The sequence below is a fragment of the Panthera onca genome, chromosome F2 (genome assembly GCF_046562875.1).
Source record: "Panthera onca isolate mPanOnc1 chromosome F2, mPanOnc1 haplotype 2, whole genome shotgun sequence".
Taxonomy (NCBI): domain Eukaryota; kingdom Metazoa; phylum Chordata; class Mammalia; order Carnivora; family Felidae; genus Panthera; species Panthera onca.
In genome coordinates, this window is record NC_138356.1 from 83,433,719 (window position 1) to 83,454,137 (window position 20,419).

The window sequence follows — 20,419 nt, forward strand, 5'->3', positions numbered from 1 at the left end:
CTCGACTCGTCGACGACCCAAATATCGGGGTCCCTGACAGCCGCGGTGAAGTCTGGCGCAAACCCTACGGGAGGAGATGGACTGAATCAGCCCCCCGCCCCGACCCCGAGGGGAGGTACTAGGGAAAAGCGGGCCTTGCGGGGTTCTCCGGCGAGATCAGCTCCTTTCCCGAGCCTCTCGGTCCTAGCGCTCACAGCCTGCAACACCGCCGCTCCTAACTCAACTCTACCAGTCCCACATCCTCTCTGGTTACGCACAGGGAGCATCTGTGCAAATGATGAATAAACGAGTGAATAGAGAATTGGGAAGGACAGGGAACATACCTGCTTCCCAGCCGCCCTCCAGGTACTAATCCCCAACCAAAGCGCTTCCAGAAAGAAACCCGGGTGCGCTGAGCACACTTCTGGTCCCACCTACCTACTGGGAGCCTTCCAACTGGAGTCTTCACACAGCAGCATCGAAAGCTGGGGGAGTCCTGGCCCCAGGCTAGCCTGTTCTAGGTAGATGGGTAGGGTCATTCCCAAGATGACTCAAAGAGCAAGAAGGGGAGGCAAAGACCCTTAGGATAGAGCTGTTTCAGCCAGCACGAGAGCCTGGTCCAGAGCGCCCACCCACCCCACACCTGGGCGGTGTTGGGGGTGCAGATACCAGGGTGCTAAGGCCCTGCGGGTGCTGCGGGGGGGGGGGGGGGGGGGCGGGGCAGCAGTGATGGGGATTTCTTCTATCCATTGCAGGCCATTCCAGGACCTCCATGCCCCAGTCCCACAATCCTCACTGAACCTGGGCCCAATGAGCAAACAAACCAACTGTTCATAGCCAGAGGCCTAAACACTATGAATGGTCAGTGTGTCCCTTCTCTGAGCCAGCCCAGATTGCTTTCCAGCTATTTCCAGCCTGGGAATAGGATTCCACATCATAAATGTAACTAGGGAAAAAGTCTACCTTAATCACTTACAAGAAGACGTGTTTCTAAGGACTTTTTCTGTATCCTAGTAGGTAGTCCAGAGCAATAATACTTTCAACAAACTGGAACAGAGCTTCTCCACAGGCCATCCTTGGGCACTCAGGAGTCTCATGATATACTACAATATACCTAGGGCTTGTTTTAGTCTGGTATGGTAAGACATGCAGACTTGCAAATGATTGTCATGAAGGAAGATAATTATACTCAGTTTCTCTAGAAGGCAGGGCACAACATGAAGGGCCACACTGGGAAGCACCAGCATAAGTCAGGAGGCAGGAGAGAGGGAGGGTACAGTGTGGCCCAGAGCCTTTATTGGGGTTTCTGCAGGAAGGAATGGGCAATGCAGGGCAGGTACACTAAGTAAAATTAGGGTCAGATAGTTTGAATAATTTCAGCAAGCTCCAGGGTAGAAATGTGATTTCTAATTGATAAGCGGCTCTGGGATGAATTAGGGCAGGAGGAGCTTTGCCTTGGTGTGTGAGTTTGATAAAGGAGATAGTTGGGAGTGTGGGATCTGGATTTGTTGGCTTGTATCAAAGCCTTGCTCTAAAGGGTTGTTTGCTATTTCTAGGAATGTCTTTTGGATCTAGGCCTGCTTGGCTCCAAAGCTGGTGGGAGGAACCAATAGACCCAAGGGCCTTGCACAGAAGCAGAATTTCCCTAATCCCCCAGCCTGAGAAGGTCAGGAGCTGGGAATCCTGAGAACAAAAAGGGAGTTGGAAGTAGGGCCAAGAGGGCCTGAGGAGGTTGGTGACAAGGGCCTGTGTCCAGCACAGAGAGACCTTGTCCCCACCCCTGGGCTGTCTGTTGGCACCAGGCTCTTCCTGAGGCCCCATCTCCTCCCTCTCCTGTGTGACTCCTTTTCTCCTACTCAGGCCCAGGTCCCTCAAAAGCAGAGCCTGTGATGTTTCCATCATGCATCTCTTCTGTGCTCAACAAGGATCACATGCTCAATAGAAACCTGTTTGAAAGACTGAGTAACCTGAGTCAGCAAACTTATTTTTCTTTAAAGGAACATAAAAACTGAAAAATAGGATTTCCAAAAATTATGTGGATTTCCTGCACTCAGAACGGGAGTTCAAGTTTAATTAGAATGGAACTGAAATATGGCTGAAGTGGTACTCAGAGACACACCTTTTACAAAATTCACTCTACCAGATGTCACTGATACTTTTGAATTCTTTTTCAGAGGAGAGCTGCTTCCTGTTAGTGTCCATTTGAATACTGCTGTTTAAAAAAAGTCAGGGCTCACACCCACTGGGATTGCTACTATCAAAACAACAAAAAACAACAAGTGTTGACGAGCATTTGGAGAAAGGGAACCCTCGTGCACTGCTGGTCGGGGTGTAGAATGATGCAGCCACTGTAGAAAACAGTAAAAAAATTAAACACCATTACTTTATGACCTAGCAATTCACTTCTGGGTGAATACACAAAGGAATTGAAAGCAGGGTCTGGAAGAGATGTTTGTACACCCATGTTCACAGCAATCTTAGTTACAGTCGCCAAAAGGTGGAAGCAATGCAAGTCTCCATGACAGATGAGTGGATAAGGAAAATGTCCAACCATACAATAGTAAATATTACTCAACCTTTTAAAAGGAAAGACATTGTATCACATGCTACAACATTGATAAATTCAGAGGACATTATACTCTGTGAAATCAGCAGGCACAAAAGGACAAATACTATTTTACTCCACTAAGATGAGGTTCCTAGAGTAGTCAGAAATCATAGGGACATGAAGTAGAATGGCAGTTACCAGGATCTGGGAGAAGGGAATGGGGACTTGTTTAATGGGAATGGTTTCAGTTTTACAAAATGAAAAGGGTTCTCGAGATGGATGGTTGTGATGGGTCCACCGTATGAATACACTTAATACCACCAAACTGTATACTTAAAAATGGTTAAGATGGCAAACACTGTGTATATTTTACCACAGTTTTTTTAAAATTTTGGAAAAAAGTCAGGGCTGAAAACTGGCTTTGTGCTTTGAAAAAGGGCACCTCTTCAAGTATATTCTTAGTTTACTTAGTGAGAAAACCACATTTTGCAAATACTTCGAGGATTTGCTGACAAGATCACCAGCTGATGCTTTTCCACAGGCTGGAGGCATGGGGAAACCTAAGCTTGTTTGCTTGCTTATTTAGTTAGCTAATTTATTTATTCTGAGAGGAATGAGAGAGAGAGAGAGAGAGGTGGGCAAGGGCAGCTTGGAGCCTGACTCAGGGCTCAATCCCACAAACCAAGATCATGACCTGAGTTGAAATCAAGAGTTGGACGCTCAACTAGCTGAGCCACCCAGGCGCCCCAACCTAAGCTTTTAAAGGCCTTCTAACTGATTACTCCAGACCTACCAGGATACTTAAAATCAGTTGATTAGGTGCTTTAATCACATCTGCAAAATCACAACAGCCTTTGGGTTAGTGTCTAAGTATTAGGTAGGTGTGTGAGCTACAAATGACCGCCATTTCCTTCCTCCTGCATAGCCTGCCACTCAGGAATTCAGCTGAAAAGGAATTCTGGGGGCAGTTTAGCCCGGTGACTTGACACACTAAAAGTCCTTTCAAACACTAGAGTAATCCTGTTTGTAAAAACACAGGCACACATATGCTGAATATTTGAAATGTAGAGAAAAAAGTCTGGAATGAACTACCCAGACTTAACAGGTGTATGTCTGGGGAGTAAGGTGGGAATGTGGGACAAGGGAAGAGGGAAATATTTCCTATTTTTGTATTGAGATTTCGTTATTGTTTTACTGCAAATATGTAGTATTTCTGTAACTTAACCAAAGTAAAGAAAGTGTTTTATAAAATCCTGGGGTGGACAAGGCCTTCCTAATCACAACAAGACAGTTTTGCCCATAGGGAACATGTATTTTCTTATTAAAAACCTCATAATTAATAGCAAATAAGGAACTGGGAAAAAATATTTGTAATATATCACTTCCTCAAGTGTATGACGCAGTTTCTGTCCCATCTCTCCCATGCTCACCCACCACCAAAAGACCTGTGGTTTGTATCACAGTTGAAGAAACAGGTATTAAGGGAAAGGGATTGGAGCTCAACACAGAGGCTTAAAAACCTAATAAAAATAGGTACAAGAGCTTACAGGGAATTTACTCACGAAAAGGCCAAGAAATATAAATGAAAACAAGACTGGCATTTTTCATGATTAATCAAATGGTTAAAAACAGTCCCTCCACATCTGTAACCCTGATGGGGAAAGTCCACCTCAGCCACAAGCAAATGTGCACAGGTCTGCTACGGGGCCAACAAATACAGCGAAGGTGTGAGGAAAGGACAGATGTGTGACAGTAAGGAAGCTGCTACCTAAACCAGTCAGCAGGGACACGGTTCTAAGCAAAGTAAACCCCGATTTGTAAAACAAATACCATACATGTGCATTAGAGTCAGTGGGTGGGGAGGCACCTGCGTGACTCACTTGGTTAAGCATCCGACTTTGGTTCAGGTCATAGTCTCGTGGGTTCGAGCCCCACGTCGGGGTTCTGTGCTGACAGCAAGAGCCTGCAGCCTGGGTTAGATTCTGTGTCTCCCTGTGTCTCCCGACAATAAATAAACATTAAAAAAAATTTTTTTTAAGAGGCTAAGGGGGTGCCTGGGTGGCTCAGTCAGTTAACTGTCCAACTCTTGATCTCGGTTTTGGTCATGTCTTGTGATTCATGAGATCGAGCTCTGCTGAGAGCACAGAAACTGCTTGGGATTCTCTCTCCCCTCTCTCTGTGCCTCCCCAACTCATGTTCTCTCTGTCTCAAAATAAATAAATAAGCATTAAAATTTTTAAAAAGAGGCTAAGAAAACACACCAAACATCGCTGTAGTGATCCCTGAAGAGTGAGACCAAAGGGCAGTTTTTTACATTTCTAAGTTCTTGCATTTCCCAAATGTCCTAAAATAAATTTATATTTGGGGGAAAAATGATTAAAAAATACACATTCACTGGTAGTTCTGCTTGGGGCTGGTGGGTTCCTTTCTGGCACACCTTTTGTAAGATGCTGTAGAAGCCCCTCAGTGTTCTCAGGGCTCCTGGGGTCGGGGGGCTGATGAAGAAGAAGGGTCACTAAGAGATGGCCCCTCTCACCAGCGGCCACCCAGGGAAGCTTCTCCCCAGTGAATACCTTCTGCCGACAGGCCTGCTGAGGGATCACACTTAGCCTGGCTGGGGCTCCCAAGGCACTGCCTGGGAGCCTGCAGACCCCACTCCCGAGTCCTGCTTCAGCCACCACTACCCCTCCAGCTTTGCCGTGGCTTGTCAACAAACCCTGGGTCTACCTGAGAGTTCCCAACATCTCCATGGCAGGTGCTGTGTGGATTCTAGTCCTCTGCCCCACTAGGTGGCTGGGTCCCCTGCCAACAGTCTGATCTGGGTCAATTCTAGTAACAAATGAACATCCAAAAAAAAAAAAAAAAAAAAGCCAACAGATTCCGCTCCCCTCCCCCCATCACAAGTCAATATTTGGAAAACCGAGGAGTGGAAAGAAAACGAAACCCACCCCCAACCCCCACTCGAGTTGGAGCCCGCGCGTGCCTCCAGGCGCAGACCTGGACGGTTGAGAAATGCCGCTCTCCCGCGGGCATCTGGGCTCAGCCGTCGTGGGGGGACCCGCTCTGGCTCAGCCTTCCTCACTGCCCTTCCCCCGGGCTGCTCGAGCACAGCCCTGGCCCTGACCCTTCTCACAGCCAAGCGGGGAGGACCGACAGCCTTCTGCCTTGGGGCCCCCTCCTGGATGAGTTCTCCGCCTGTCATCAACTCAACGGGGAGCCCAGTGGGGCACCCGTCTGTCCTCCCCACCCTCCCGGGAACACGCGGGCCCGTGGGCTTTCTGGTGTTGGATGGGGGCTGACGGCCGGCCGCAGGCCCCGCCACAGGCCCGGCACCGGTAGGGCCTCTCGGCGCCGTGGAGCCGGTAGTGCTCATTCAGCGTGTAGCTCCTGCGGAAAGCCTTGCCACACTCCGTGCAGGCAAAGGGCTTCTGCTTGGTGTGGGTCTTCTGGTGCAGAGTGAGGTTGGACTTCCGGCTGAAGGCTTTGCCGCATTCCCTGCACTCGAATGGCTTCTCGCCCGTGTGCAGCCTCTGGTGCAGGAGGAGCAAGGAGTTGTGCTTGAAGGGCTTCTGGCACACGGGGCACTCGAGCGGCCTGTCGCCCGAGGCGGTCTTCTGTGCGGCGCCGGGCTGGGGGTTCTGGCGGCCGCCGTCGTCTCGGGGGCCGTCCCCGGCGTGCAGCCGGTGGTGTTTGAGGAGCGACGACCCGCGGATGAAGCGCTGCCCGCACTGCAGGCACGTGTACGGCCGCTCCCCGCTGTGGATGCGGCCGTGCTCGTTGAGGGTGAACCTGCGGCAGAAGGCCTTCCCGCACTCGCCGCACTCGTAGGGCTTTTCTCCCGTGTGGAACTTCTGGTGCTGCCGGAGCCGGGAGCTGCGGCCAAAGGCCTTCCCGCACTCGCCGCACTCGTAGGGCTTCTCCCGCGTGTGGACCCTGTGGTGTGCGGTCAGCTGAGTGCTCTGCCGGAAGGCCTTCCCGCACTCGCTGCACTGGTAGGGCTTCTCCTCAGTGTGGATGAGCTGGTGTCTCAGGAGGATGGAGCTCTGCTTGAAGGCCTTGCCACACTCGGTGCACTGGTAGGGCTTGGCCCCCGTGTGGATGACCTGGTGCCTGAGCAGCAGCGAGTTGTACTTGAACGCCTTGCCGCAAGCACACCTGTACACTCTCTCCCCAGCAGCCTCTGCAGGGCCCAAGCCTGGCTGTTTTTCCTCCAGGGTCCCCAGGGATGTGCTAAGTTCCCCACCAAGGCCGCCTGCCTGGGGGTCGAGCTGTCGTTTATCTGACCCATCTTTAGGACGGCCATTCCTCTCCTCAGGGAGGCGCCCCCAAACTGTGCCCAACAGTCCTAACTGCTTAGAGGACACTCTCCCCGGAGAAGACTCCTTGACCCCAGCCTCCATCCTAGAATCTGGAAGAGTGAACAGAAAATGGAAAGGTGACCTCGCCTCTACGTTCACAAAAGGAACTCTGATTTGAAGACAGAATCCTCATGTCAAAGTGGTAGAGAGGTTTGGAAACTTCTTGCAAGAAAGAAACTGTAAAATCAGGGTTTGTATAAGAGGACCCAAAGGAAGGTTCATTAAGGGCTTAAGCACTGTGGGAGGTTAGCTCAAGAGGGGAACTCATGACCAGGGAGGGGCATCAGGAGGACAGGGGAGGGCAGAGCTTTGCCCAAAGTACTGGGGCAGAGGTTGGGGGGTAGGGAGCAGGCCTGATGCAGGAGTGGGACCTGCAGGGTGTGGGGTACTGCTATCCTTTGCTCACCTCTTCCTCCCGGCACTCACTCACAGGTCATCCACTCAGTAGACAGGTCAGAGTCCTGCCCATACAGGCCCCATGGACCGCAGGCCACCTTTCCTCCCTTTCTGCAGCCTGTGCAGTCCCAAACTCAGGCCTTGGCATGTGAGCCACAGGGAGCTGGAAGGATCAAAGCAGCTCAAGGGTCTTCCCTGCTGGGTCTTCCTCACACACCCACTGCCCCCACAGATCTGGCCCAACACCTCGGGGCACCAGGAAGGATGTTCATGCACTTGGGTTTCTTGTACAAGTTAGTCCTGGGTGACCTTGGATGACAAGCAAGGTGTTTAGTAAGAAATTTGGCCATGCTGTGAGGAACTAAACGTACAGCCTTCCAAGCACCAGGGGGCTACAAGGAGCTGTGTGAAGGCCAGGCCTTGCTGTGCCTTGCACTTACCTGGGCACAGGTTGGCCACAGTCCCTTGCTCCTCAGCCACCTGCAGAATCAAAGCCCCTGGTTCCTCCCCTTGTTCCAAGAGGGAGATCAGCGCTGGTTTGGCAACGAGAAAGCCTACGTGCAGGGAGGAGAGCAGCATGTGTCAGGGAGAAGAGGAAGGGTGTCTGGCTGCCTGGCTGGAGGCCTCAGAGGAAACACACTTGGGGTGGGTTGGAACACCTACTTTCCCAGGAGCAGGGCAGCTGGGTGGCCATGGAGAGATGAGAGGGAACCCCTCCAATTTCCCCTCTGAACATGTTAGGCTTTGAATTTGGAAAGGAACCAACTCCCCCAGGAGGCCGGTGGAAGAAGCAGGGTTGTGTCTGAGCCCAGCCCCAGGATGGAAGGGGAAGCCTCACCCAGTGAGGCCACGTGCCCGTAGTTCTCCAGCATCACGTCCCTGTACAGTGCCCGCTGGTCGGGGGCCAGGCAACTCCACTCTATTCTCGTGAAGTACACAGCCACGTCCTCAAACACAACGGCCTCCTGCAACCACAAACTCTGCTGTCTGGGGCTATCTGGGCAGGAGATGCGGAGACCATGTCAGGGATATTTAGGACACCTGTTCAGCTCTGGGAAGTCAAGGCTTCTGTATGGTCACTGCTGCATTCCTAAGGCCTGGCATGGGGGGGAGGGGGTACACCTCAACACTCTCCAAGGAAAAGTGGAACAGCCCTATTGCCAAAGCCACGGGAGAAGTGAGGGTCTCAACCTTGGCCTGGGTAGGGGCACCCTCGAGATGCTGGTGGCCGAGCCTCCACACTGGTGGGGAGAGTTCCTGTCCTGTTCTCTGGTTCTCCGCTCTTAGTGGAGAAGCCAAAGGCTGTGTGCACCAAGAAGGTCTGACCATTCACACCAGATGGAGGCAGGTGCTGGGGAGGGACAGGGCCCCTGACCTTGCTTGCTGACCCTTGAAGCTCAGGGGCTTCAGGAGACTGTGGGCAGCCTACTTCTGCCCAAAGCCTCAGGAAGGAGTTGACAGAGCCATTGTGAGTCTTCGAAGGGAGGAGGCTGACCCTTGGCTTACCGAATCCATCCCTGTGACCCACCTGCAGGAGTGGGAGCTACATGGGTGGGCCTAGGGCCCCCTGGGGAGGTCCTCAGGGCTGAAAAGCTGAGGATGGGGATGAAGGCAGCCTAAAGGCTCAGAGGGGACACTCACCTGGAGTCTGGGCGTCGCAAGTGGCACCGCCATTCCAAGGTCCCCTTCAGGGGAAAGGCAGGCGCTGGGGACGGTGAGTGTTGAGTAGGAAGAGCCCAGGCCTAAGGCCCATCCACCCCTGTCCCTGTCTCCCAGAAGGACCACCCAGATACAGAAGAGACAGGAAAGCGTGAGACATGAGGCAAGCACATCCCGGTCAGCCCAGACGACCCCTCACATCCCAAGAAGCCACAACCTGAGACCTGCTCACCCACAAGCCTCCACCTCTCACTCCTGGTTTTCCCAGGGATGTCTTCTGGGACCATCCTACTTCAAATGATATTCCCGGGTGTCTGGATAGCTCACTCAGGTAAGAGTGTGACTCTTGATTTCCACTCAGGTCACGAGCTCACAGTTTGTGAGTTCAAGCCCTGAGTCAGGCTCCATACTGACAGACTGGAGCCTGCTTGGGGTTCTCTCTCTCCCACCCCCCACCCCCCCCACCCTTCCCTCACATGTATGTGTGCTCTCTCTCAAAATAAATAAACTTAAATAAATAAATAAAATGCCATCCCCACCGCAGAATTCCTTCCCTATCCTCATTCCGTTTTATTTTCATCCATAGCACCTGTTATCGGACATAATGCAGTCAACTTACTTGCTTCTTATCCACCTTCCCCCATGAGATGAGGCCTGCAGTCTGGTTATTCATGCTGTACCCCCAGGGCCTGGGGGAGGGCCTGATACACAGCAAGGACTTGTGGAATGAATGAGTGGTTCCCTGACAGTGGGTGATTCTGCAACCAGTAAAACCATGTTGTGGAACACCAGAAAACATTGTTACTGCATTACCACGTGAAATAAGCAGACTCTAAGCAAAAAAATAAATCTGGCAGCACATACCCCAGCCCATGAGCCTTAGTTTCTTCCAAGGTAGTTTTTATTTTCCTTCTTCTCATTTTTCTGATTTCTCTAAGACTTATTGCTTATTTTGAAATATGTGTCGCAGTTGAGGAAAAATTATTTATAGAAGCCAGTAAATACGATCTGCTCTGGCTAGGTGCTCAGAGTAGACTCTGGTCTCTGTGTCCCCTCCTCAATGGACACTTGAGCTCCTGTGTATTGGGTGGAGGTATCTAGAGTACCCTCTTCTGTGGGGCTTGAGCCTCCTAAGTAGCTGCCGCTTTGTAAAGCGATGTCCCTTTTGGCAACAGCAGAAATCCTGCAGTTATGATGCTATGAGGTTAACATCTGGCAGGAAGGCCCTTTTAACATGTGAGAGTATAACAGGCTACAGAAGATGATCTGAGAGGCTTGGTGAGTCATCTGTGCCCGGACAGCACAAACGGCAAATGCAAAGAGCAGGGCCACACCACTACTAGACACCGCACTGGGCTGTCTGTCCAGGGCAGTCTGCGTGGACCATTGCTGCTGCCCCTGTTGACAGAGCTATTGTCCTCCTCACCCCGACAAGACAGCCACAGCATCTTAAGAGGAGGAGCATCTCAGAAGACCTGGCTGTCAACTCAACACATACCACTCTCCACAGTTGTAAGTTACCATGCCTGTCTCTTTGCTTATTTCTGGGGAATGCATGTCCTCAGGGAGGGGCCACCTGGTTAGAGGGGAAAAGACCTGATTTTAGTCCTATCTTTGGAGCCAGGGAATGAGTCTTTAATGTGAGAAAAACAGCGCTAAGTTGAAAAAAGTGGAGGAGAGGATACAATGATAACAAAACAGGTTCCTGCTCGGAGTCCTGAGACAGAAAATATCAAGGGGAAGGGGAGCGCTAACTTACATGGGGGATCAGGGAGGGCTTCTTGAGGGGATTACATTTAATTGGGGCCTGGAGGACCAGCAGGAGTCATTCTTTCCCTCCAATTTTGAATAAAACCTCTGTTCCTCAGGGGACTGGGGCACCTTGCTCCACTCCCTCACCTACCCCCTTGCGTACTACACTGCAGCCAAGCTGGCGTTCTCTCTGTTACTCAAATTAGCCAATGCCATTCTGATGCACTTTCCTTTGCTTACAAGGGCTTAGCAAGGCCTGTCAGCCACCAGGTTTCAGTTCAAATGTTAACTTCTTGCAGAGACCTTCCCTGCTCACCTACAGCCACCCCTAACTCTTTAACTCTCACAAACCTATCCTCTTGGTTCATTTTCTTCATAGCCCTTGAAATCATCAAAAACTATTTTCTCAGAGCACCTGGGTGGCTCGGTTAAGCATCCGTCTCTTGATTTCAGCTCAGGTCAAGATCTCACGGTGGTGGGATTGAGCACAACTGGGCATGGAGCTGGCTTAATTAAGATGCTCTTTCTCTGCCCCCTCCCTCACTCGATTACACTCTCTCTCAAAAAAAATTACTTTCTTGTTTGTTGCCTCTATTGCATTAATGCCTCACTTCTATTACAACAGATGCTTCATGAAGTCAGGGATGTTACCCCTTCACTGCAGTATCCCCAGCACTAGAAGGGTCCTCAGGACAAGGTAAGTATGCCAGTTGTCCGAATGCTAGTCGTCCAATGAATGAGGCAACCCCGCGAAGAGGGGGCGGGGGCGAAGAACCGCACAGGGTATAAAGCAAGGGCGTCGGGCTGACAATTGGTTGGAAAACGAGGGTGCAGGGGAGAGGCAGCGCATGGGGTGGCCAGCCGGCACGAGCTGCTCACGAGCGGGTGTGCTCAGGCAACTGCAGGCGCGAGGGGGACGCAACCCGGACAGAACCGGTCCTCCCAGGTCTCCCACCACTGCAGCCTCAGCTCTGCGCAGCCACCCAGGCTCTGCGGGACCGGCCCACACACTTGCCGCGCCAGCCGGTGGGAACCGGACTCCGGACCCTCCCTAAGGCCCAGAACGAAGGAAAAACGAGGGGGCGGCGCCGGCTGCAGGTCAGCGCCCCGCGGTGCTCAGCGCGGCCTCTGTGCGGACCACAGCCTCAGCCAGGCCGGGTTCAGAGAACCGCACTCACCCCACTCCGGTCCCCGCCCCGCGGCCAGGACCTACTCACCCTGGGCCACTATCCCGGACCGCGCGCAGAGGGCGCCGGGAGCAGGCGGTCCGGTTCCGGCCCGCCCCCGGAAACGGGTCTCAGCGCCGCTCTAGGAAGCTCGGAGGACCACGCGCCTCGGTGGGCGCCTTTTGGCTCCTACGGCGCGAGGCTGGTGATGGAAGAGGGCCGCTGAGGGCGGGGCGCTGTTCTGGACCTGATCTCCCGTGAACCCCCAAATCCGAGGGGCGAGCCCGCTGCGGGAGTCGGGGATCCCGGCGCAGAGCCCCCAAGCCTGAGAGCAGACGCGTCCACGCGAGACCTCGAGAAAGGCAAATGGAAAAGTCGAGCATCATTCCAGACAACCGGGTGCTGAGGCAGCGTCCTTTCTCTTTCAACTTTTTGTTGTTAGATAATTATAAAATCATGCAAGTTGCAAAGGCAGTACAGAGAGGTCCTGTGTATCCTTCACCCTCTTCCCCTACAGTTGAAAAAGCTTCTCTACGATCGTGTCTTTCAAACTTTTGTGACACAGTAAAAAATGCTTTATAGTGTGACCCAGCACACGCACAAATCTATGCTTATGAATAAATGCTTACACATATAGTAATTTTAAAAGAACTTAAGCAAAACTATTTAGTCTTATGCGATGAAATCTCGTATATTTTTCTTTAAATGTTTTCTTATTTTTATAAAGGGGAGGGGGGACAAAAGCAGAGACCACCTTTTTGAAGAGGGACACAATAGCCAAAATCTACAAGGCAGCAAAGGAGGCATCTATATTTTAAATATTTTTAATGTTTATTTATTTCTGAGAGAGAGAGAGAGAGAAAGAGACAGAGTGCGTGTGGGGGAGGATCAGATAGAGAGGGAGACACAGAATCCGAAGAAGGCTCTAGGCTCTGAGCTGTCAGCACAGAGCCTGACCTTGGGCTCGAACTCACAAGCCACTCACAAGCCGTGAGATCGTAACCTGAGCTACCCAGGGGTCCCGGGAGGCATCTATATTGCAAGTAATTGGCATCATACAAACTACATTATCTGAAAATAAGATATTACATTTAGATATGGCTAAATAGTTTAAACAAATATGCTTAGAAACTAAACAGCAACCTGCAAAATAACTCACGGGAGGAAGAGAAAATCATACTTGGAATTGAAAGAAAATGAAAATACTTTGCAGGATACAAATGAATTTACATATATATACAGGCATACCTTGGAGATATTGCAAGTTTGGTTCCAGACCACTGCAATAAAGTGAATAATGACAATGAAACAAACCAAACGAATTTCTTGGTTTCCCAGTACATAACAAAGTTATGTTTATGCAGTAGTCTATTAAGCATGCAATAGCATTAGGTCTAAAAAAGCACCATACATACTTTAATTTTAAAATATTTTATTGCTAGGGGTGCCTGGGTGGCTCAGTAGGTTGAGTGTCTGACTCTTGATCTCATGGTTTGTGAGTTGGAGCCCCACATCAGGATCCACGTTGACATCACAGAGACTGCTTGGGATTCTTTCTCTCCCCTCTCTCTGCCCCTCCTCTGCTTAAGCTTGTGCTCTCCCTCTCAAATAAATAACTTATAACTATATGTATATGTATATATATGTATATGTGTATGTATATCTATATCTATATCTATGTTGCTAAAAAATGCTAACCATCATCTGAGCTTTCGGCAAGTCCTATCACTGATCACTATAACAAATAATAATGAAAAAGTTTAAAACATTTCAAGAATTACCAAAACGTGACAGAGACATAAGTGAGCAAATGGTGTTGGAAAAAGGGCACCAACAGTCTTGCTCAATTCAGGGTTGCCACAGACCTTTAATTTGTAAAAAACACAGTATCAGCAAAAAATAAAATGAGGTATGCCTGTTTACATACACTTAGAACCTTTCAGCGCATATATGCAGATACTAAAAACATGAATGAAAGAACTGATTCTTCTTTTTTTCACTTAAATTTTGTTTGGTTTGTCTCAACATGTATATTTTCCTCATTTTTGTTTTGCTTTGGATATTTATATATAAGAATTATCCTTTACTCCAATTTTACCCCAGGTATTAGCTGGGCTCCCCTTTTCTGCTTGGAGGTACGGAGTTGGACACCACCCCTTCCACAGCTTTTGGAGGTCTAAAGACATCCCAAGAATTTTTACTAGTTTTCATGCACACTTACAAAAAAACAGTATTTTTAAAAGTAGAATACATAGGAAGGAGTTACAAATACCTTTTGCATACTGCCAGATGAATTTTCACACCCTGAATATCCTGTGAAGCTAGCACCCATGTCAACAAGCTGATTTTGTCTGGGTACCTCAAAGCCTCCTAGGGCTCTCTTCGGGTCGCTCTCAAAACACCTCTCTGGTTGGTGTCCAAGTGTGCCCACTCTGACTTCTCTAGCCCTGATGACTTTTGTAGGCACGCTTTTTGTCCTTGGTGTATATCCACTCACTTAACTCCCACAATAACCGTATGAAAGACAGTATTATTGTTCCCACACGAAAGAATAGAAGCATAGTGTTGTTATTTGCCCGAGGGCAGCTGATGTGGGGGCGGGGAGCCAAGTGCAAAAAGACAGAAGAGAGTCGTGGTCGTGCATGTTTAAACCAAATTACTCTTGGGGCGCCTGGGTGGCTCAGTCGGTTGAGCGTCTGACTTCAGCTCAGGTCATGATCTCGCGGTCTCGCGGTCCGTGAGTTCGAGCCCCGTGTCGGGCTCTGTGCTGGCAGCTCAGAGCCTGCAGCCTACTTTGGATTCTGTGTCTCCCTCTCTCTCTGCCCCTCCCCAGCTCATGCTCTGTCTCTCCCACTCTCAAAAATGAATAAATGTTAAAAAACAAAACTTTAAACCAAATTACTCTTGTGTGTACATGACAAAAAAAATATTTAAAAAGCAACTTTAAAAGAAAATAAAGAACTAAGAATAAAGTTTGAAATGCTGGGAAGAGGTAACCTTGGATGGCATGGGAAAGGTGGCTGGCTCACCAGCATGAGCAAAGGCAGATGGGCCCCTCTTGAAGGCTTGAGAACCCCCATGCCCAGTGTGGCTGCCCCTGGAGAGGTCCCCATCATCAGGTGACCCAGATTTGTGGAGTCCCTGCTGTGTGCCGGGCTTGGCGGCCCCTCACATGGGGACTAACATTCAGGCTAGCGAGATGGAGGCAAGTCAGAGATCTCTGGACTTTGAAGGGGGAGGGCACCAGCCAGGATCCCCATCTCTGCAAGAACAGATGCGCTGAGCTTGAGGCAGGGGCACAATAAATATCAGGCAAGTGTCTGCACCTCAGAGAGCCCCAGAACTGGCTGCCCTCCCTTAAGTCAGTCCATGCCTGCCATCTCCAGGTGGGCCTTCAGGAGGAAGCATCCAAGCAAGCAAGCCTCCCCCCGCCCCCAACAGCACTTCTTGGGGCTTCCCTGGGCCCAGAACCTTCACTGGGGGCTCACAGCTGCCATTCATCCCCTGGAACTCTTGGGCTGGCATTACTGACCATCTGCCTATGGCAAGGCTCTGAACACATGTCCTGCAGTAGGCCTGGTTAGCCACCTTCTGGCTGCATTGAGCTCTAGGGCAAAGAGAAAGTGGGGGCCCTCCTCCACCATATCTCATCCCAGAGATCTGAGACCTTCTTAGGGACCACATAGCCTGAGTGTCCAAGTACCGTCCCCACCTCCCTGCCACTCCCTGTGCCTTTCTGGTCCTCTGAGCCTATCCTGGGCTGACCTCAAAACCCCTCATTCTGCCCCAAGGAGGCCCAGGTGCCCCTTGATGAGGTTTTTTGGGGTGATAATGGGGTTCATGGGGTTAGGAGCCAACAGCCAAGAAAGAATTCTTGAGATGTCTTTGGTGCAAAAAGGTAATTTTATTAAAGCACGGGGACAGGACCCGTGAGCAGAAAGAGCTCTCCTGGGAACCATGAGAGACTGGTTATACCATGGAGTCAGGGGAGGTAGAGTCCAGGGGAAGTTCCCAAAGAGATTTTCATGTGCTAGAGAAGACTCACAGGATACTGGAGGCCTAGCTATTGTCAAACTAAGGTTGTTTTTCCCTCTAGCCAAGCATTACCATTAAGACAGTGGGGAGTTCAAGGAGAAACATTTTACTCTGCCTGCTTCAAGTATTTGCCAATGGGCTGTGGCTTATAAGGAAATTTAACTTTATCTGCCATTTCCTTCTGCCTTTGTTTCCCATATCACCCTCAGCCCCTGGCCCTGCCAGGGCTGCCATGCCTCCTGAGTCCCCAACCCTGCTGACCCAACTGTTGCCTCTCTTGGGGCCTCACGAGTCCCCTCTGCTTCTTCGCTTCAGCATGTGGCCACGTGGCCCCCTTCTTACTTTCTCACGATGTCATTCTTGTCACCGCCCCTCCAAGGCCTACCTGACTGCACTGCTGCTAGCAAACACCCTACTGCAAAGTCCTGAGTGCAAGTCTCTGTCCATTGGGACCCCTGTCCTCACTCCCCTTACCTTGCGACCTCTCCCGCTACTGGTCTCCCCTGCACACCCACAACCCTAGTCAAGAAGCTCTACCTGGACCTGCCTGTGGGCAGTTCTCACTCTCTGTGACCCCCAGGTCTTACCCCTGGCACCCTTTCCTGAAGGCTCCTCCCACTCCTCTGGGGCGGAACTCCGGAAAGTCCTCACTCAGCAGCATACGCCCAGCTGGGGGCTCCCTGCCCTGGCAGACTTGATCTTTGTCTCCAGCTCACACTCCAAGGGTCCCCCACCAGCTGTTCCCTTTCTCAACTCCAACCTCACCCACCCCTCCCTATAGGGTTCTGAGCAGGCTCATCCTGTTCCCTCACCTCAGGGTCATTTGTCCAGTCTCCCTTTCCTCATTCTCGCAGCGGTGACATGGTTCACTCTCTTCTTCTCCCCCTTCCCAAGCCCCCAGTTCTGCCCTCTCCATTTCCTGGCCTCACTTTCCCTCCTCCACGTGCCCGGGAGGGAGTGGTGTAGGGAGCAGGAGGGCGACACTCCTCCTCCCCGGAGGTCCCACCATCCCAACTGAAACTCCCGCACCTCTACTGTCGCCCAGTCTGTCCGTGGCAGCCTCCTCGACCGTCGCCAACCATGCCCTGCCCGGGTCGTCCAAGCAAAGACCAGGGTGCCCCCGTCTCTCTCCCCAATACCCACATCCGGGTACGGCCACTCTGACCTCTCCGAAAACCTATCAGTGCACAGAGTCGCAACGTGCCCAGAACGGCCGCACCCGCGGTGGTTGAACATTTGCTATTTTTCGTCCAGACCCCCGTCTTCTGTAAGCCACCACGTTCCCCCAAACGGTCCACCCATTTTAAAAGGGGGCCCACAACCCTACAAGGAAGGGCCTCACCCTAGAAAGCGGCCCTTGCCCCAGACGGGAGCCAGTAACTCTGCAAGGAGCTCTAGCTATATAAGGGGGCATTCACCAGGCCAAGAGAGGACCCCTGCGACTCCGCGCCCGGAGTAAGTCGCTCTATCCGGGTCCGCGTAACCCTGGAAAGTCACCCAACCTCTCGGGGGGGGGGGGGGGGGGGGGAGTCTCCTCGGCCGCTCAGTGGGCGACGCTCGTCCTCCGTGAGACTTCTGTGAAGTCCGGACATCCCTCCCGCCTCCTCCCGGGCCCCGTCCACGGGGACCCCGCTGCAAGAGATCCGGTCACCTGCGTGACCTGGCGCCAGGCGGCTGGGTAAGGGCCGCGGGCACCCGCGCGATGACTACAAATCCCGGCGTGCACTGGGCTCACGGCCGTGCCGGAAGGTCAAGGGGCTCTCGGCCCCGCCCCGGAAGATAAGGCGGCTCTCCTCCGCTGTGTCTCCTCTTCCGGCCGCGCTCGGCAGCAGGTAGGACGTGTATGTGGCGTGGCGGCTCTGGCATTATCCGCCGCCATCCGCTGCCCTGGGGTCAGCTAGGGACCCCGGCGGGATTCCTGAGAGAGAGCTGGGGTGCAGGGCCAGGGATGGGGGTGGGAAAGGGTCGGGACCTGGAGGGAGGATCCTGGGGACCTGGGACCCTGAAGCTAGGGTGGTGGGGCTGCCTGGGCCGCCCGGGCGCTGACCGTAAGCCGCCTCCAGACAGCCGCCATGGGCCGCGTCATCCGTGGGCAGAGAAAGGGCGCCGGCTCGGTGTTCCGCGCGCACGTCAAGCACCGCAAGGGCGCTGCGCGTCTGCGAGCCGTGGACTTCGCTGAGCGACACGGCTACATCAAGGGCATCGTGAAGGTGCGGGGATCCCGTGCGGGCGGGTGGGGACACGGGGCGCCCCGCCGGGACCCGCCACTCATGCCACCTCGGCCCGCAGGACATCATCCACGACCCGGGCCGCGGTGCACCCCTCGCCAAGGTAGTCTTTCGGGATCCGTACCGGTTCAAGAAGCGGACGGAGCTGTTCATCGCTGCTGAGGGCATCCACACCGGCCAGTTCGTGTACTGCGGCAAGAAAGGTAAGCTTCGCGGACGCCTGGGTTGCCCGTCTCTTAAGCGTCGGATTCTTGATTTCGGTTCAGGTCTTGATCTCGGTTGGAGGCGTCGAGCCCCGCGGTGGCCCTGACGCTGACAGTGTGGAGCCTCCTTGGGATTTTCTCTCTCCTCCTCTCTCTGCCCCTGACTCGCTTGCGCGCACGTTTTTGTTTTTACTTTTGTTTTTCTTCTCAAATTAAAAAAAAATTTTTTTTTTTTTTTTAAAAGGGTAAGCTTTGCGTGTGGTGTGGAAGGTCGAGATGGGGAGGGGATTGGACCTGTGGTTGCTGGGAGGAGGGTTACATCGTAATTCAGGAGGAACATCCAGGCAGAAGTCTCACTTAGAGCTGTTTGGCTAAACACACGAGAGGGGATGCCCAGAGAGCTGTGTAGGAGGAGGCTGGATGTTGTGGGCTGTGCTGGCCTTCTTGGGGACTTGGGTTTGCATTGCTTCCGATCAGCAGTAGTTAAGGGGGACCACTTTGCTGTACTGACCTATGGTGCTTCTTGCAGCCCAGCTCAACATAGGCAATGTGCTCCCGGTGGGCACTATGCCCGAGGGCACTATTGTGTGTTGTCTGGAGGAGAAGCCTGGTGACCGGGGCAAGTTGGCCCGAGCCTCCGGAAACTACGCCACTGTCATCTCCCACAATCCAGAGACCAAGAAGACTCGAGTGAAGCTGCCTTCCGGCTCAAAGAAAGTAATTTCTTCAGCCAACAGAGCTGTGGTTGGTGAGTGGCAGGCAGCAGTTGAACACTGTGTGCCTGTGAAGTCAACAGCTAGAGCTGGGCTTTGGGACTTGTTGGTCAGACTTGTCTGTAGTGTGGCCTAATCTGCCCTTCCGTGATTCCTGCTGTCATGTCCATGTAGTTAAGAGCTTTTTCAGGGATGTGTAACTTTTTTTAAACTACTAGGAAATGCTTTAAGGAAGATTTGAGCCCTGGTTCACTTTGCTGTTTGGGCAACATTTTTTTATTCTCGTGGCATACCCAAGGGATGCTGTTGAGTGTATGTTTACTACGAAGTAAGCAAAATTGGCCAAGATGCGAGTGTCAGGCTGGGTTAGCCATCCTGTTGGTGTTTGGAGGTTAGATTGAGTGATCCGCTCCGACACAGCAAAGTGGGAGCTTCCCTGGAGAATCATGGGTTGAGGTCGACATCACAGATGACGTGGGGAAAGGCTTGGTTGGCTTGGCTGCCTGAGAAATCCAGAAAAATTTAATGTTGGCTACTGGGTTGCGAAGGGTCTTAATGCTCAGTGGTAGTTTTGGGGCGTTAATGAAATTTTGGGAACTGTGTGATGGTGTAGGACTGTAGTGAGAGGGTGGTTGGTGTGGGGGTGGGGTACTGGCAAGGATGCTCAGAGCCTGATAGGGTCCTGAAGTTCTGGGAGGGAGGGTATGGTGCACCTCCCTCAGGTGCCTGATTTCCCCAACAGGTGTGGTGGCTGGAGGTGGCCGCATTGACAAGCCCATTCTGAAGGCTGGGCGTGCTTACCACAAGTATAAGGCAAAGAGGAATTGTTGGCCACGTGTGCGTGGTGTGGCCATGAATGTAAGTAACCCAGAAATCGGGCAGTTGGGGTGTTGAGAGATTTGGGGGCTGGGAGGCTGGATGGACAGGTGCTTTCCTGGAGTGTCTCCTCTCTGTGGTAGAGGGTACGTAACGTGAGCCTTTTTTGTGTTACGGGTTGTTGGCACGTGTCAGTTGATCCTGCTCTTACCAAGTCCTGAGGTAGACGGGGTCCACATCCCTATGTTAATACCACTTTTTTCTGCTTGCAGCCTGTGGAGCATCCTTTTGGAGGTGGCAACCACCAGCACATTGGCAAACCCTCTACTATCCGCAGAGATGCTCCTGCTGGCCGCAAAGTGGGTCTTATTGCTGCCCGCCGGACCGGGCGTCTGCGGGGAACCAAGACTGTGCAGGAGAAAGAAAACTAGGGACGAGGAGCTCAATAAAATCTGTCCTTTTGCCACTAAGCTGTGCTTGCTTGTGGTTTCAGAGGGAAGGGTCTTTGCCGGGAGGACCTCCATGGAGCTCTTTGTGTAAGGAGAAGGAAGATGAAGTTAGATGCA

General features: G+C 52.1%; 2 protein-coding genes and 1 long non-coding RNA gene across 6 annotated transcripts; 2 read left to right on the top strand and 1 right to left on the bottom strand.

The window, feature by feature from the left end:
* Positions 1 to 2,343: 2,343 nt before the first annotated feature.
* On the bottom strand, positions 2,344 to 11,964 carry ZNF517 (zinc finger protein 517). 4 transcript variants are annotated; one of them, XM_078442425.2, is made up of 6 exons: positions 9,805 to 11,617; positions 9,561 to 9,698; positions 8,923 to 9,067; positions 8,120 to 8,246; positions 7,722 to 7,835; positions 2,344 to 6,935 (listed from the first exon to the last, which is right to left on the bottom strand). In XM_078442425.2, exons 1-6 carry the CDS (start codon positions 9,858 to 9,860, stop codon positions 5,734 to 5,736), a joined length of 1,782 nt encoding a protein of 593 aa, XP_078298551.1. In that variant the 5' UTR covers positions 9,861 to 11,617; the 3' UTR covers positions 2,344 to 5,733. The 4 variants fall into 4 exon arrangements, with proteins under 4 accessions (XP_078298551.1, XP_060467645.1, XP_060467644.1 ...); XM_060611662.2 differs by lacking the exons at positions 8,923 to 9,067; positions 9,805 to 11,617 and adding an exon at positions 11,910 to 11,964 and having other exon boundaries at positions 9,560 to 9,698; XM_060611661.3 differs by lacking the exon at positions 8,923 to 9,067 and having other exon boundaries at positions 9,560 to 9,698.
* Positions 11,317 to 12,332, top strand: LOC132664778 (uncharacterized). Its single transcript, XR_009603829.1, has 2 exons — positions 11,317 to 11,389; positions 11,588 to 12,332. It is a non-coding gene; the product is annotated as an uncharacterized LOC132664778 (long non-coding RNA).
* A 5,264-nt stretch (positions 12,333 to 17,596) lies between these two features.
* Positions 17,597 to 20,323, top strand: RPL8 (ribosomal protein L8). The gene is made up of 6 exons (XM_060611702.2): positions 17,597 to 17,725; positions 17,957 to 18,103; positions 18,183 to 18,324; positions 18,854 to 19,072; positions 19,780 to 19,895; positions 20,126 to 20,323. Exons 2-6 carry the CDS (start codon positions 17,966 to 17,968, stop codon positions 20,282 to 20,284), a joined length of 774 nt encoding a protein of 257 aa, XP_060467685.1. The 5' UTR covers positions 17,597 to 17,725; positions 17,957 to 17,965; the 3' UTR covers positions 20,285 to 20,323.
* Positions 20,324 to 20,419: the final 96 nt, after the last annotated feature.

Coding starts and splice junctions, on each gene's coding strand:
- ZNF517 (XM_078442425.2), bottom strand. CDS start 9,860: ATGAGAAGAAGGAAAATAAAAACTACCTTGGAAGAAACTAAGGCTCAT. Junction 8,247..8,922: donor TTGCGACGCCCAGACTCCAG/GTGAGTGTCCCC, acceptor TTGTGGTTGCAG/GAGGCCGTTGTGTTTGAGGA. Junction 6,936..7,721: donor TGTGGCCAACCTGTGCCCAG/GTAAGTGCAAGG, acceptor TCACTCTTCCAG/ATTCTAGGATGGAGGCTGGG.
- RPL8 (XM_060611702.2), top strand. CDS start 17,966: ATGGGCCGCGTCATCCGTGGGCAGAGAAAGGGCGCCGGCTCGGTGTTC. Junction 18,325..18,853: donor CGTGTACTGCGGCAAGAAAG/GTAAGCTTCGCG, acceptor TGCTTCTTGCAG/CCCAGCTCAACATAGGCAAT. Junction 19,073..19,779: donor AGCCAACAGAGCTGTGGTTG/GTGAGTGGCAGG, acceptor TTTCCCCAACAG/GTGTGGTGGCTGGAGGTGGC.